This window comes from Trematomus bernacchii, unplaced genomic scaffold (genome assembly GCF_902827165.1).
Source record: "Trematomus bernacchii unplaced genomic scaffold, fTreBer1.1, whole genome shotgun sequence".
Classification (NCBI taxonomy): domain Eukaryota; kingdom Metazoa; phylum Chordata; class Actinopteri; order Perciformes; family Nototheniidae; genus Trematomus; species Trematomus bernacchii.
The window spans coordinates 2488379-2504138 of NW_022987727.1; the positions used below are offsets into that span (position 1 = coordinate 2488379).

The window sequence follows — 15760 nt, forward strand, 5'->3', positions numbered from 1 at the left end:
GCATCCACTTTTGCAAAGGCTTTTTGAGTATCAGTATGTACTGTATGTGATATTCGAGTACAAGAACAGCTTTGTCAATGGCAAGTTGTTTACAATTATTGTTCCCAAAGCCAGAGCTAAATTGAAAACCAATGGAACAATCTACAGGCTGATCTTATCTATCTTCAAATGCTTTATCAGATTATTTTTTAGTATTAGTCAAATCTTTCATGGTAATTGTTGAAACTCTGTGTTGTGTTGCAAAGAAATCTTTGAAATCAATGGGACACATCTGGTTACGTTTAGGCTAAGTAATACATAATTAAACCTTTATATTAACACAGATTTATTTTTTTGATCATGTGTGTGTGTGTTTGTGTCTTTTTGTGTGTGTGTGTGTGTGTGTGTGTGTGTGTGTGTGTGTGTGTGTGTGTGTTTCCAAGATACAGACTCGGCTCATGGTCTGTAATCCGTCAGTCAACAATGTTGCAAGCCAAGGCTTCAATTTATAATGACAAATAATCATTCAATTAACCAGAAACAAATACTAATGGTTTGACTCAGTAATCAGTATTTCAGCAGTTTAATAAGGTGTATGTATTTGTGTGTGTGTGTCTGTGTGCAATCAGGGACAGTCTCTTAAATAGTTGAGCTTCATGGGCTGTGTATTCATACCTTATTTGGGGCTGTCCCGCTGCTTAGGTTCACACAATCCATGTGTCCCTGCCTGAGACGTGGGTAAGATAAAGAGAGAGTGTATGGTGCCAGGGCTGTTCAAAGAAAGTCCAGCAGAAAGAGATATTGAAAGGAATGACATCTTTTGAGATTAAAAGATCCAGGTGGTGAAGACAAGGACCACAAAATGAAAGAAGAGCAAGAATGATGGAAGGAGGAGAGGTTTTGGAAAGGGGGGTGGTGACCCTTTATAGCCAATGAAGAACAAGAAAGGAGAATTCCAGGGAGGGTGATGTGGTAAGTCTTGAAGTCACAGCTCGCCGTTTCAGCATTCAGTGAGAGAGACAGGAGGAGACTTCAACATCCAACTACAACTTCACACAGAAAGAGACACCAGGAAGGCCCAGTCAATATTTTGACTGTCAAGAGGAACCTTATATTGAGAGCGACAAGTGGAAATGATTTTACTGGACTAAGCCAGAGTAAGGGACACCTCCAGCCGGCTCACCTGTGTCTGAATTAGAGGAAGTAAGAGAGCGGGCCAATGAGGGAAGAGCTCTGAGGCTCCTGTCAAGACCGAAACATACCCATTTCTTCCTGGATCAATTATTCATATGAATGAGATTTCCTGTGTGTCAGGCTGGAACAAGGCGGGCTGCCGAGGCTCAGCTCTAAACTGTGGCACAGTGCTCCGTCAGACAGGAGCTGAAGGAGCAGAAAACAGGGTGACAAAAGAGATACAAGACCCAGAGAGACCAAGGGTCACAACAGCAGAGGAGATACATTTGAGGCGAGTTTTTGTTGGGCGTTTGTGGAAAATGAAGGCTCTACAGAAGAACCAGGGACGCACTGACCAGATGTTGGGAGCCATGGCTGACGTGCTTACTTCCGTGGCCATGCCCAATCAGCAGTGGGTGAGTTGTAGATCTGTTTGTGTATTTACTGACTGCTAATATAATAGCATTACTGAATTAGATGAAAGAAAGCACATTCATTTTGGAGGTATTTGTAAGGGCTTCTGGAGCATGGGCTCTAGCTCATCTGTGGCACTGTTTATTTAGTTTTTATTACTGCCGATTTTTATTCCATATTTTATTCCATTCCATTGCAATGTAAATACTGTTATATATTTTTACTTAATATTTTATTATTTTTAATATTTTTTCTAGTTCTCTACCTGTGTTTTTTTAATTCTTGTTTTACTTTTATGTATGCACCATGACACCAAGTCAAATTCCTCGTACGTGTAAACCTACCTGGTAATAAACCTGTTTCTGATTCTGACATATTGCTGCATAGCTAGTTTATTTTGTGTCATCTCTATATCTTGGTCATACACCTTAAAATGATTTAGTTAGAGAAGCAGAGAGAGGAAAAAGCGAGGGATGGAAGGATTGCTGGTCTCTGTTCAGTGCATAGGAGGAATCTTGAATGTTTCAGAACAGGAAACAGATTTGTAGTGATTAGACCATCTCACCGTAAACAAACTAATGTAGGTTTAACGGCCCGCTGCAAACCACCAAATGCATTTCCTTTCTTTCCTCCTATTGTTTATCTGCCTAAAAACAGGAAAAGGTCCGCATTACAGGTGATCTGGTTACCTGAAGCTATGTGTTATCTGATTGGTCGGACGAATCTATGACAGCCAAATACAATTTTATTCTTAAAAATATCAGGAAATACTTTTCTCATTCTATTCAATTGCAGAACTAATTGAACGTAAAAGCATAAATAAGTTGAATTTGATGTATTTGATTAAACTGCAGCATGTAGGTTTCAACACAACATACAGAGGTGAGGGTGTACTAGAAGATCCAAATGTGTGTTTTTATTATTTTTCTTTCTGTTTGAAAAATGTTCATCTTGATAAATCATTTCCTCCCAGACAGAGAGTGGTAAAGGAAAATATGATCTGCAGTACTGAGTACTTTATTAACCTTAACGCTTGAGGTGCTTGGTTTTGAAATAGATTCAAAGTGCCGTCTGAGAATAAGCTCTTATCCACGCTCTGTGGCAGAGGTTGGACCTCAACGAGTTCTAAAGCATTCTTGCTCAGTGTGTAATGGAGAAAAGGATGAAGAAGATGCAGGGAATAGTGGAAAAACACAGCCACTGGTATAATGTTTTGTGGTTATGTGACCATAGGCACTCTGTATAATCTTACCATCACTTCCTCTTTGAGAGAAGGGCTCCACCGCTGACAAAGGCATCTCTGTGTGTAGCTCTCAGAGGGGGGTGAGGTGGACCTCCCATCAAGCGAGGAGGAGAAGGGGCCAGTGCAGGGCCAGTGGGAGCCAGAGGGGCTGGAGTGGGAGCAGCAGCCCACTACAACAGAAACCCCAGAGCGGAGAGAAAGAACAGGTAAGACCTGAACGGGCTGCACTGAGCGTGACAGACCGTTGTGTGACCCCAAACCCACAATGCTAGTCCAAACATTGGCCTTCACCAAACCAGTCGGAGCTTAGAGACTCACCGAAACACAAACTTCCAGCCCCAACTTTGATTCTTTGTGTGGAACGTCTCAGATTTCTGTGCAGTGATGTCTGACACAGCCTGCTCAGCCACTCAATCACTTTCATGAACATCTCCTAGCCGCAGTCCGTGTAGCTGACATACTAAAATAAGTGAAGATTTCTAGATTCAAGACTCATGACATGAATAACAATCATGAATCAATAAGTGTGCATGTGCCACGTGGGCTGCAGCCAGATTCAGCTCAGCGTACTCTTGCATGTTAGCCATATGTGAACTCTGGATAGAAAGAGTCCTGAGTACCATCAGCCATATCAGAGAGTGGTCATTAGGGAGGTAATAACTTCAGGAAAGTACCAGATGGGAGTCACCTGAGTGTTGGTAGTTTACTCTAATTAAACTCCACCCTCTGTATCCTCTATTAGCACTGATAGCAGTAAATTGCTTTGCTGTAATGTACCATACATAAGTATGTTTGAGAGAAAGAGTTCTTGTGTGTGTCCACATGCAAAACTTTCCAGATGGGGCAAGACAAGCGGTTCAGCTAACTCCCCTTCGCTTAACATTGTTGGTTACACTTATTCAGATTTAGCTGTGAAAGGGTTGCTTGCATTTCCATTTTCCTTGAGTGGAATGGAACAAAAGGATCTTTGTAGCTGGATCCGGGTTTGGGTTGGAGGGAGTGTGTGTGTGTGTGTGTGTGTGTGTGTGTGTGTGTGTATACGGGGGGTTTGGTGGCGAGTGCCATGTGGCTGGACCACGAACTGTTGTGCAGAGCAGTACATGGAGTACAGAAGGGGTGTGAGTGAGGCCAAAGGAAGCTGTCATGATGCTTATCTGTAATGGTCTTACTCGGATGGGGTCTGCTGTTGAGGTTAATGCTTCCAAATATTATTTCAGTACACAGCTCAGTTCTCAGAAAAGAAAAGTAAAGATATGCATTATTCAGGGCCATGTGGAAGAATGATGACCGCAAAAGAGATTGTTTATTCGAGTCGCAGACAAGCTCACTTCCTCAATTGTTTTTGCATTGCCCAATTTCCTCCGGATGGTAAATTGCATGGAAAATCAATGAAACACAAGGCGGAAAAACATGTGAACCACAACAACAAGATACAGACGTCTTTGTAGCACAGAGTAGGCCTGAAGGAGAAGTATTATAATTTATCGGCTCTCAAACCATAACAAAATCACTAGTAAAAAAAAGAACACACATCATAAATATAAACATATTTAATACAAAAATCATATAAATAGATGTTTATATTATTATTGATTAAATTAAAAAGCCAATCTGCAAATATGTAGACACTCGGAGATGTTACATGTAGGTCACAGTGTTGTTTCCATCCCTTGCTGTGTCAGTGGAAGAGAAGGGAAAATAGTAAAGAGCAGGGGCCCCTGCTTTCTCTAAAGACGTGGTTCATGGGGCCATAAGGGCCATCTGTTATATGTTAGACACATCATGCCTGCTAGTGGCTTCCCAGGAATCACATGACAGTGCCAAACTCCACGAATTCAGATCCTTTCCCCCCATTTCTCAATTCGAGCTTACATTGCTCTCTCTTTGCGATGAATCTCACTACAGTGTGCCTTTCTATTTGTCTCTGATAATCTCCTGTTGTTTTCCCTCGTGTCTCCCTTTTGTTCTCCAGTCACTACATACATATCTTCTTTTTATTTTTCCTCAAAGCCAGCTTTGGTATTTAAACCTGGCTCCCCCTCCAATTACACAGAGCTCCTGCCCTATAGATCACACTCTCACCCCCCCAGACATTATATGTGAAGTGTCTGTTTCGTAACACGATCAGTGATGGATGGCCATGTGTGCCCGAGCTCTCTTAGTTTTTACGATGTTATGTTTTTCAAGGTAAAATGCTTGAAGCCACATCAACAGGAAACTGCACTGAACCACTGACCTGCAACTGCTCAATGGTCATGTTTACAGACATACGTCTTATGAATCCTTTGACACATTATTCGTGTAGGTAAAGATATGCCAATGAATTTCCTTATTTAAAGAAAACATAATATTATTTTAGCCACACAGAGATAGCGATAAACATTAATAGGACAATATTATTATGACAGTCAATGCACAAGAATAGTGTTTTTTTAATACAGTAGTATTACAATTGTTTACAAATAAAATCCTAAAATATTAAATGGATATGAAGTACTTAAAACAAGGATTCGGTATAAGTGTCTTAAAAGCATTAAGCCTCTTTTTCTACCTCCTAAAGAAAATCGAGACTAATAAAAAAACACATTAATGTTTGGAAGGCTGGCCAGTTTAGCAATCAGAACATAACTTGGGTAAAGAATAAATGTTACCATTCACTTAATTAATGAGTAGATGTGAGTATAACTATGTGGAAAATGCATGGCTCTGTCCATATCGGGCTCCATGAGAGGCTATCAGAGTGTGCCATCCCAGGAGGAGTGCAGATCCCAGAGGACCCTGAAATAAAACTGTGTGCTTGACCTTACATGGGCAGAGTTTAACCTGAAGCTGCATCATATTGTGTTGTAAGGGCCAAAGAATTAGAAAGCATTGCCTGGTGGATGGTGTAATTGTGTTTATTTCCATGGTGATAATATCTTCTATCATCATTCAGAAGACGTGTCAGGAAGTTGTTAGACTTGACCATGTTCTAATTCGTATTTGAAATGTTCTTCTAAGGAATGTCCGTGTTCTGTTTTGCAATGTTGAGGAACATTTATGATGTTGTAAACATTGGACATAGAACAGTCGTGATTCTGTTATCTGCAACTTTGACCTATAGATCTGACCCTTTCATCACCTTTAAAGTTGAAGGGAACAGTTTTTATGTACACATCCAGCAGGTACAGAGCAACATTATCATTCATTTGGAGTTGATTTTGTGCTGGCAGATTTAAGTTTAGAATTCTCTCTTATCAGCTTCGAAATATCTGGCTTTTGAGTTGCTATGTCTAACTGTATCTTTTAGTTATTTGGTGGTGAGCAGAGAGTTGTTGTTGTTTTTTTACAATATGTTTGCTTAAACAGCTGTCTGTTGTGGCCTAAAATGTCTCTGTGAGAGTAATGTGGACACAATGCATACAGTCTCTATAAGGCTGATTCATGTGATAATTCTCTGCAGATGTATCACTATGTGAGCAACCCATTTGAAAATGTATGCTACTTTAAATGATTAAGGACGACAGGAAAGAATTTTGTGTCTATTTTGAGTTAAATTCAAGTTGTGTTTTAGCAAAATGTGGCTAGCTGGCAGGCGTTGGTCCGTCAGGTCACCTCACAGGTCACTGCTCTGCAGCACAGCTGGAAGCAAAGAGGCAGATGGTGACACACAAACACAAGTGTGCACACATTTACATGTATCTATAGACATAAATATGTTCCCAAATGTACCACGTACACTCATTAGAACAATCATTTGCATTTATTTAATCCGTTTATATTAAAGATTTGCAGCATGATTCAGACTGTATTTCACATCAGCACAAAGACTACCTCTTAATCCCTTTTTCCGACAGAAAATCTCCTTCCCTTGACATTAAAAAACCCCCGGTCATAGTAATTATTAATCAAGGATAAAGCAGCAGTGTTTCTCCATGTGTGGTCCCTAGGTTTGCTTTTGTTTAATTAACATGTTCTCCTTTGGGTGGCGTTTTAGCTCAGGCCTAAGCTTTGAGTCAGCAGCAGTCCCAGAGTCTCAGCATTGCTGCTTCTAGAGCAAGGTTCACAGAACGGTTCCAGAGAAATAAGGAGAGGGAGGGAGGGAGGCTGTGGGTCAGGTAGAGGAGGAGAACTCCAGTTTAAGTACTATCCCCATTGTTTTGTTTATTAAAGATGAGCTGGATGGGGTACGATTATAAGGAGGTTGTGTTTGTGTGAATGTTCAAAGTGTGTCTCTGTATGTATGCTTGTAGTCGTGAGTGTTACATGAGTATCTTGGATGTTTTGAGAAACATGTCTCCCTGGGTGGTGTTCCTCCCCTCTGTGTGCTGCAGAGCTCTGCTGCCTGAGAGCTGCACTGCATGTTAAGGTATAACAGTGGGAGGTACTGAGTGGTACTAATAGTAAAGTGCACACAGAAATGACTGCATGCACAACCCACCTGTGTCACTGATGCATGCTAGCAGTGTATTTTAGTCTAATTGGACCAAAACAGCATCTCTCTGCAGACCAGCAGCACAGAAAGGTTACTCTGTGACTTCTGCTCTACGATGGGACCTCAGCCAAAAGCCCAAAAGACTCCCCCTGCCTTAATTGGCGCTCAGCTGAGAGATGACGGGAGAAAGAAAAAGAAAGGAACTAAGGGAGGAAAAGAGAGGGAGAGGGAGGAAGGAAAATCTAAGTGAACATATTTTGGCAGGGTTTCAGCTGGCTGATGGGGTGAGGAGAGGCTAATATCAGTGGGGGGTGGGGGAACACACTGCGTATAAGCCACTGCATATCTGCTGAACTGAAACTAGCCGTAGCTATTAGTATGCATAATGGTGTCATATGAGTTCTGTATGTGTCTGTTCCTTCTGCTAGTATGTATGTGTCAATACGGTACATTATAAATGAGTTCAATCCAGCAATGTGTATTGTTTTTGCGTATCTGTATTCCACAAATGTCAATACAGAAGAACATTAGAAAAATGCATTCTTTTGCATGAGCTCATTTAAATCTATAAATCATACTCGAGATTCCTCTCCTCCTTCATGTCTCCTAAATGTTCCGACTATCTTGTACCCAGAGTGGAAAGACGATCATTCTCCTTGTTTGGCGTGCTTTGCTTAGACCAAAACACACACATCCTTCTACTTGCGTGCTTGTGGATAAGACAAGCCTTTACATCCAGTCCGGCGTGAACATATATGTATGGATTTTATCATTCTCCAGCACTGTAGGTGTCTTTCTCCACGTCTGCACAAGCTTACTGTACGTGTGCAGATGAATCATCTTTAGTGTCTCTCGTTTGGGGGAAGGAGGGAAAAAGCGCAGGAGTGAAGAAGCAAAGGAAAAAGATGAATGTGTGTTAAAGCACAGCTCACTTCACATACACCGCTCCCCCTTTCAAACATGGGAGGAACATTTTTTCCATATTTTTGTTAACATTCAGGGCTTCGCTCATGTCTCCAGGGCCTACTTTGGTGTTCACCTATTCAAAGGTTCCATTCGATATGAGAAAATGTATACGTGTAGGGTGTTGAAAATCATAGTTTATACACAGAAATAAGATTTTTTAGTCGTATTTGCATTTTAATAAAACATTGCCCGACATTTTTTGTATTCCAAACATTTGTAATTCGATCATCGCAGAAGAATATTAGTCAATGAAAGTGGAAACAGCACTATTTCAAGTGAGTGAAGCAATCATTCAACCTTCAGCCACAAGTACAAATGCCCCCTACTGGGTGCCCTGTAGAAACACACTCCCTTCATTTAAGAGCACATGAAAAGATTCCTCTGCATTCTCAAGAGCAGTGTATTCTTTATTATGTCTCCACTGTGTTTTCTGGTTGGAACAGCTCCGGCAGCGTTTCCTCACTTTGCAGTGCTTTGCCCTCGGATCCATGTCTTCGTTTTGTCTTGTGTCTTTTTCAATCTGTGCTGTCAAAGCTGTTGACTACTTCTCCTTTTGAGTTGTGCTTTTATGCCTAGAAAGTATTTGGCAGCCATATCAGCAGCATCAGTGGAGACGAGTGGAGACATTCAGCCGCTCTGTTTAATACTCTGGTGAATTGCCCCACAGTTGCTTATAGCATCCATTAAAAGCAAAGTGAAGGAGGGAGGAGGAGGGGGGAGGAAAAGAAGAAGGGAAGAACTTTCTACATGTTATATTTTCTTCAGTCTGAGCTGTTTTTGTGAGTGATGGTGAAAGATTTAAGTCTAATGCAACGTTGTGTGTGTGTGTGTGTGTGTGTGTGTGTGTGTGTGTGTGTGTGTGTGTGTGTGTGTGTGTGTGTGTGGTGTGTGTGTGTGTGTGTGTTGTGTGTGTGTGTGTGTGTGTGTGTGTGTGTGTGTGTGTGTGTGTGTGTGTGTGTGTGTGTGTGTGTGTGTGTGTGTGTGTGTGTGTGTGTGTGTGTGTGTGTGTGTGTGTGTGTGTGTGTGTGTGTGTGTGTGTGTGTGTGTGTACTCCGCTTGAAACGTCCTGACGCCAATCTGCCACTGTCACTGTGATGAAATGGATGCTGAGAATACAGCCCTGCCAACCATTGGAGCCCTTGACAGTGCACCTCAGGGATGTTCATATTGGTGTGTATGCGTGCACATTTGTTGAGTGCCAGCCGGGACTCAGCCGTCTCTTGTTTCCGTTGATGCCAACAAAGAGGAAGCTGAGTGGGCACTCGTCTTTGATGCTGTAACCGGCTGGTGAAATCTGTGCAGTCGGATGGTAGATTGGGTGAAAGGAGCATGGCGTGATGAGTGCTGCAAAAGTGAGATGAGATCACATCCTGAGTCATTAGCTCAGAGGCTTCGGGCAAAATGAATGCTGTTTGTTGATCAGAAAAGAATGGTTTGGTCTCAGAACACGAAGTATTTCATAAGAGCGTCATCACTGACCTTTATGGCTTACCTGCCCATGTGGGTTACTTCTTGATTTGTTTCCTTGGATAGAGGTCAGGCATGTGGACGGACTGATGTCATCTGGAAAGAGGCTGATCAGTCATAATGGAATGTTGAAGATTGATGAGCTGCAAACATATAAATATAGTACTTTTAGAGTACGGATACAGCGCTGTGTTTTCACTTTGGGACGCATACCCTTCATTAGGTATGTACACTCATCTATTATGTCCATGTATGCACTGTTACAAATCTGAGAACTCATTCAGTCGCAGACACACATACACACAGATGTATGTGAGGTGCTACACACACAAACATGTTTTTTTCTGTATAGAGTAAAAGTAAAAAAGAAATGGTTAGTCTTAAAGTGGACGTCTGGAACAGATGAGTGAAACTTCTTAGAGTATGCTTGTTTGCTGTCATTGTTGAGAGTACAGTTGAGGATAACATATGATATTTAGCCTGAGAAGTAAGGGTATACCATTGATTGTAACACATTGTTGTAGGAGTCCATTTCAGTAAGGGTTTACTCAATTTTATGAACAATATGATAAAGTACCTTGATTTTTCAGATCTGCATGTCCCTTTTGATATCACAATATATAATAACAGATTATATCTGTATTTTATACTCCTGCAAAATATACATTTAACTGTAAACCTGGGATTTGGGGAAGTTTCTCTGGTTAGAGTGACCCACTTTTCTCTTTCTAAATCACACACACACACACACACACACACACACACACACACACACACACACACACACACACACACACACACACACACACACACACACACACAGAATGCCAACATGCCAGCATTGTGAAATTGGAGACCACATACTCCCTCTATGGAAGCACAAATGAAAAAAAAAAGCCCTTGCTATGCCGGCCCCATGATCATAACTGAACACAGAAGTCAATTTTGGAGCCGTCCCACTGAAGAAAAGCCCTCGATGATCCATGATGTGAACACACAGTCCTGAACTGTTTAACAGACGCTGTTGATGACACTGTCTTTGCCTTACTGGGAAATACATGACACCTTCAACCCAACATAGCCTCTCTGTAAATAGCATTATGTATCATTACAGACATTGGTGTTGCTATTTCCAGGAGAGATAGATCTGCACTGGAGAGCGTGGCATTTTCTCTGCTCCTATAGCTGGTTAGTAAAGGATAGCAGACAAGCGAGGAAACAGAAAGGAGCAGCTGAGAGGAGAGGAACACAGGACAGGAAGAGAGAAAAATAAGGGGAGTGGGAACCTTATCCTGGAATAGCCAGCAACTAGAGCTGCAGACTCCACCCTTCTCACCCCTCCCCTTACTCTCTTTCTCCCTCACTATCTCTCTCTCTCTCTCTCTCTCTCTCTGAAGCAGTCTCCCAGTCTGTCATTTGACCAGGCAGTTCACAGAGGCGAGAGCTCAGCACCAAAAAGAAAAACAGAGAAAGAGACGGAGCGCAGGGAAGCACATTCAAGATAACGATAAGCTTGCTGGAATGTTTCCTTGGTTGTTTTTCACCAGCTGAAAAACCCTGTCAGAGTGGATTTCTTCTTGGCCGCTGCTTTTGTGGACTCTTTCTCTTCTTCCCCCCCCCGTCTGGATGTGGGCTTTAAGTCTGTCTGCAGTTAACTAAGGAGGATCAACTGACACCTTTTTGGGGATTTACACTTTGAAGAGTAAACCTCTATTTGGGTGAGGGTGAGCGAGGGAGACTAAGAGAGACTGAGAGAAGAAGTGGAGACAGAGAAAGTGCCGGGCCATGCCCACCTTCGCCCATGGTTCAACAGCATGAAAGGGGGCAACCGTCACCATCGCCACCACCGAGGCTGTGGCTGCCAACACTTGTTCCGTAAAGTCCTGGCCAAGTGTGGCTGCTGCTATGCCCGAGTCAGAGGTCAGTGCTGTTACACTCACAGAAAACAACTCACCAAGACAGAAAAAGCATGATTCTTATCAAGTTTATCATCTTCAGTCTAACTTTCTTTGCCTTGAGGGTGATGCTGTACTTCAAAAATGCATCTGAGAGTCTGTTTGTAGATTTGGTGTGAGAGTTGCTACTTGTCTGTGTGTGTTTTTGTTGATCCTACTGAACTGAAGCGATGACTCCTCTCCTCTCCTTCCATTTCATATCTATACATTCTCTCGCTCATCTCCTCCACATTTTCTCAGTTGTCCACCCACGTCTCCCTTATCTCTCCCTCCATTCCTGCGAGCGTATGCTAATGGTTTAAGTGTTAGCTTCAATCCTCTCGCCTCCAGCTCCAGCAACAGATGTGTGTTTCATACACATCAGAGCATGCGAGAAAAAAGTCCGTACACATGACTACACAGTGAGGAAGACGAAGGAGGACATGCATCACACATTCTTCCATTAAAAAGAGAGTGATAGCGAGGACTGTGTGTGTGTTTGGGAATTGGACAGTGTCATGTCCTCATGATGAGTGTGTGTCGGTCAGGTATGTGCAGCACGTGGATGGATGAAACACAGCTGAAACATCACTCTACCCTGAACAAAGTCATCTCTCTCTCTCTCTCTCCAACCCTCCTGTTTGTTGTAATGAAGTGCAGCAGCAATAGCAGCAGTCTATTAGAATAGTGTGGTTGAGTAAAAGCAGCGGGTGGCATGATATGTTATAAACAGGCTGGTTGCGTGCCTTTTTTCTTTTACAAAACTCAGGACTCCCCGTGACATTACCTGAGAGAAGTAAATCAAGTCCCTCTATCTTTCCTTTCTGTTCCTGTTGCTGTCTTCTGCACATACTTTTGTCACCCTAGCTGGAAAGAAAAGTTAGAACAACAGCGGAAACTAATAGCACTAAATGAGTTTACGTTGCGGTGCCAAACTACGTGATTGTTAGCTTTTTAAAGCCAACATCAAAGGGATAAACAGTGTACCTACCCGCTGAGGCTCTGCACAATTGGGGGGGGGGCTCATAGGTTTTCAGATTATTGGCCAGCGTTGTTGGATACATACCTCAGATTCCTTCACTTTCATCTCTTATGTAATGGATATTCTCCCTTTTCCATAGCCTGCAGATCCCCATTGTACCTCCAACATGTTATCATAGCAAATATACACACGCTTAGATCATAATGTATAAACATGTGGGGGAGTGGAAGAGTAAAACACGTCATGCTATTTGAAGAAATCCCAATAAACATACAATTAGATAATTATTCCAACAATCCGATAGGCTTGGATTTGTATAAACAACCATGTATGTATCAGGAGGCTGTTTTGGTCCAACACGACAAGATGTTTCATATTTATATATAGAGTTAGAAGAAAAAAACCTCTTGATCTCATTTACAATCGGAGCAGAAGAAACATGAGCACTCCTACCTCTCTGGAGAAACCACATAATAAAATTACAGTAGTCTCTTAGAGTAACTTAACTATTAATGTGAATCCCTGTGCTCCTTAAAACCTCCTTATGAAGCATGAAAAGTACACTGCTACTACTGTTTTGGTCCCACTATAGGAGCTCACATACATTACAGTTTCTATAATTAACACGACGTCAGGGGGAAAAGAGACAACTGTAGTGGCCTTTTCACATTAATTGCACTTTCTACTTAGAACTCTTCTCTGACTTTTTATCAGATACAGTTGACCTTTTCAAACTAATTTACCGAATCTACCTGCGTCGGGAACTATACTGACATCCAGGACCCTGTTGTTACTGTTGTGGTGTTTACAGGAAAAACACTGAACAATGCAGGTCTGACTTCACTCGCCAAGGTCTTCAGCACTTCTGATAAACCCAACACAATGCACTTGTAGGTCAAGCTTGTCACATGTTGGACTTTGGGGGAGTTAAAAAAACTAAAATAAACACCTACTAACTGCTTTCTGAAAGCTGCGATAATCAGGGTCCAAATGCAAACTAATGACTTTGTGAGCTGCTAGATTTCCAATGTGAATAGTGTCACCATTTCCTCCTCATAGTCATTTTTGTTCCAGTGACAAGCTGTGTTAGTCTATTGTATCAAACTAAGCTGTTCATGATGCATCTGCACCGTTCATTGATCCAAAAAAAGCCTCTCCATTGACAAAGAGGAAATGATAGTGTACAGCATGATTAACTCCCTGGCATAATAACACTTACTGAGGCTGCATGATGACACACTGTGCAGTATACCATTATGCCACACACTATGGGTTTGTGTCTTTCACCTCCATTCACACGTTCACTGACACGTTTACTCTAACCAATCAGCGAATACATGACTAGACTTGTAAGTTTAGCTACAGTTTCTCATAATAATAAATGATGTGTCCAAAATGACCATCAGTAACCATCAGTACTGCTTCTGTTCAATTCACTTTAATGCAGAAAGGGACTGCAGTGCGTCAGAAAACTGGCAAATCAATGGCTTTCTGTGGCCTTATATGGACTATCCTGCCACATATTTAATTTCTTAATCATGGTGTAATGAAACAGGAAGAACATGGTCTTAAGCGAGACAATGTGTGAATGTGTGTATGTTTTTTTTAGGTATGTGTTGCAGTTCCTTTACAGGACTGACAAGTGCCAGAAGGCATGAAAAACAGAGACAAATATGACAATGTATAAACATGAGTGGAGAGGGGAGGGGGATTATTGATCCGAGTGGTGCTCGGCATGGTACAGAAGCCCAGAGAGATGGACAGGTAGAGAGATGGGTATAATGAAAGAGAAAAGCATGTATCATTTTAGCTCTGATGTTAGTGCTGCTCTGCAGGGCACATTAGCAGATTGGCTGCCAGTGAGCCATTACTGAGGGCTGCTTCTCAGCAAATACTGTTGACAGACCATTTAAAAATAGATGGTGTGCCATTATTTAATATTTTCCTCAGTCAATTGCCAGATAGGCCAGAGGGAGAAAACACAACCTTGGGAAGAATCATGAGATCTTGTAAAAAAGTTACGTTTTTTGGAACTGCCAAAGAAAACTAATTATAATGCATGCAGGAATCTGTGTTCCTTTTTTAGGATTAAATAGCACGTTTGTTATGCTTGGACATTATTGGTTATGTTAATCATGATGTATACCACTGCAGTGGAGGCCAGCACAATCATCTCTGCATCTTTACTGCAGCAAAGCCTCCCACACACCTAATGGTATTTGGGATGCACCCTGAGGTAAATGACAGACAGAGAAAACAAAAGAAAGAAAGGGATAGGATGTAGGTAAGATTACATTCAAACAAAGCAGATTGTCACTTCTCGGAATGAATGTGAAAATACATTTTAGCATAATTAAAAGCACAGCATTTCTATCTTAGCAGCTTAAAGGGAAATGATTCAAATGCATTTTAAATTGGTTCGGCATACATTTGCAACAGTTTTGAAATGCATTTGAAAGACACAAATGATTTGAAAAAACAAATACAGTTTATGAACAGTTTTTCTGAAAGACTTTGAAAAACCCTAACAAAACTCCTTTGTCAAACATATGATGTTTGATACATTTTCAAGTGTCTTTATATACACATTTTACTGTAAATGTACTTTATGTCAGACATGTGTTTGGTTTCCTTGGGAATAATAATCGGTGCACAATACAGATATCTAGAGTTATTTGTTTGTGTGTCCCTGAACTGCTCTGTTCTCCACAGTAAGCAGCTTTTCTCTGTCTGGGAGTTTAAAGATTACTTGGCTGCAGCTGTAGCACAGGCATAGCAACTAAAACACTTTTCCATATGTGGACCCAAAATATCCGCCTTACCCTCCACAACTCTATCTATCTGGGTTCCCTTTGCATCTGTGAGTGTGTTTGTCTCTGAGTGTGGGGGGCTGATGTTGACTCATGCATGCAATGTCTAGGACGAGGATCCCCCCCAGCAATGACACACACACACAACAACACACATATATTTACATGGTTGAATAGCAGAGACAGAGAGCGGGACTACAACAACAGTTTAATCTGTAAAACATTTAGCGGATTATTCTTCCTAAAGTTTCAGCTCAATATTAAATTGCACTGCTTTGAAAAAAATTCCTGTTATTTCTTTCCACCCCTAATGCTTTTCAGCTTTTTGGCAATGTTCTTTTTTCCACACATGGCCCATTTGCTGGCAATTTAAAATGA

At 41.6% G+C, this 15760-nt stretch overlaps 1 protein-coding gene across 3 annotated transcripts in view; it reads left to right on the forward strand.

The window, feature by feature from the left end:
- The first annotated feature begins 1005 nt into the window (after nt 1–1005).
- Nucleotides 1006–15760, forward strand: part of arhgef25a (Rho guanine nucleotide exchange factor (GEF) 25a) — a 42668-nt gene continuing 27913 nt past the window's right edge. For 2 of the 3 annotated variants that reach the window (XM_034145234.1, XM_034145235.1), the window contains exons 1-2: nt 1006–1568; nt 2877–3015. In XM_034145234.1, the coding sequence (XP_034001125.1) occupies nt 1269–1568; nt 2877–3015 (439 nt within the window). In that variant the 5' untranslated portion in view covers nt 1006–1268. Of the gene's footprint in view, nt 1569–2876; nt 3016–11072; nt 11577–15760 lie in introns of those variants that run through there. The other variant, XM_034145236.1, reaches the window with a different exon arrangement.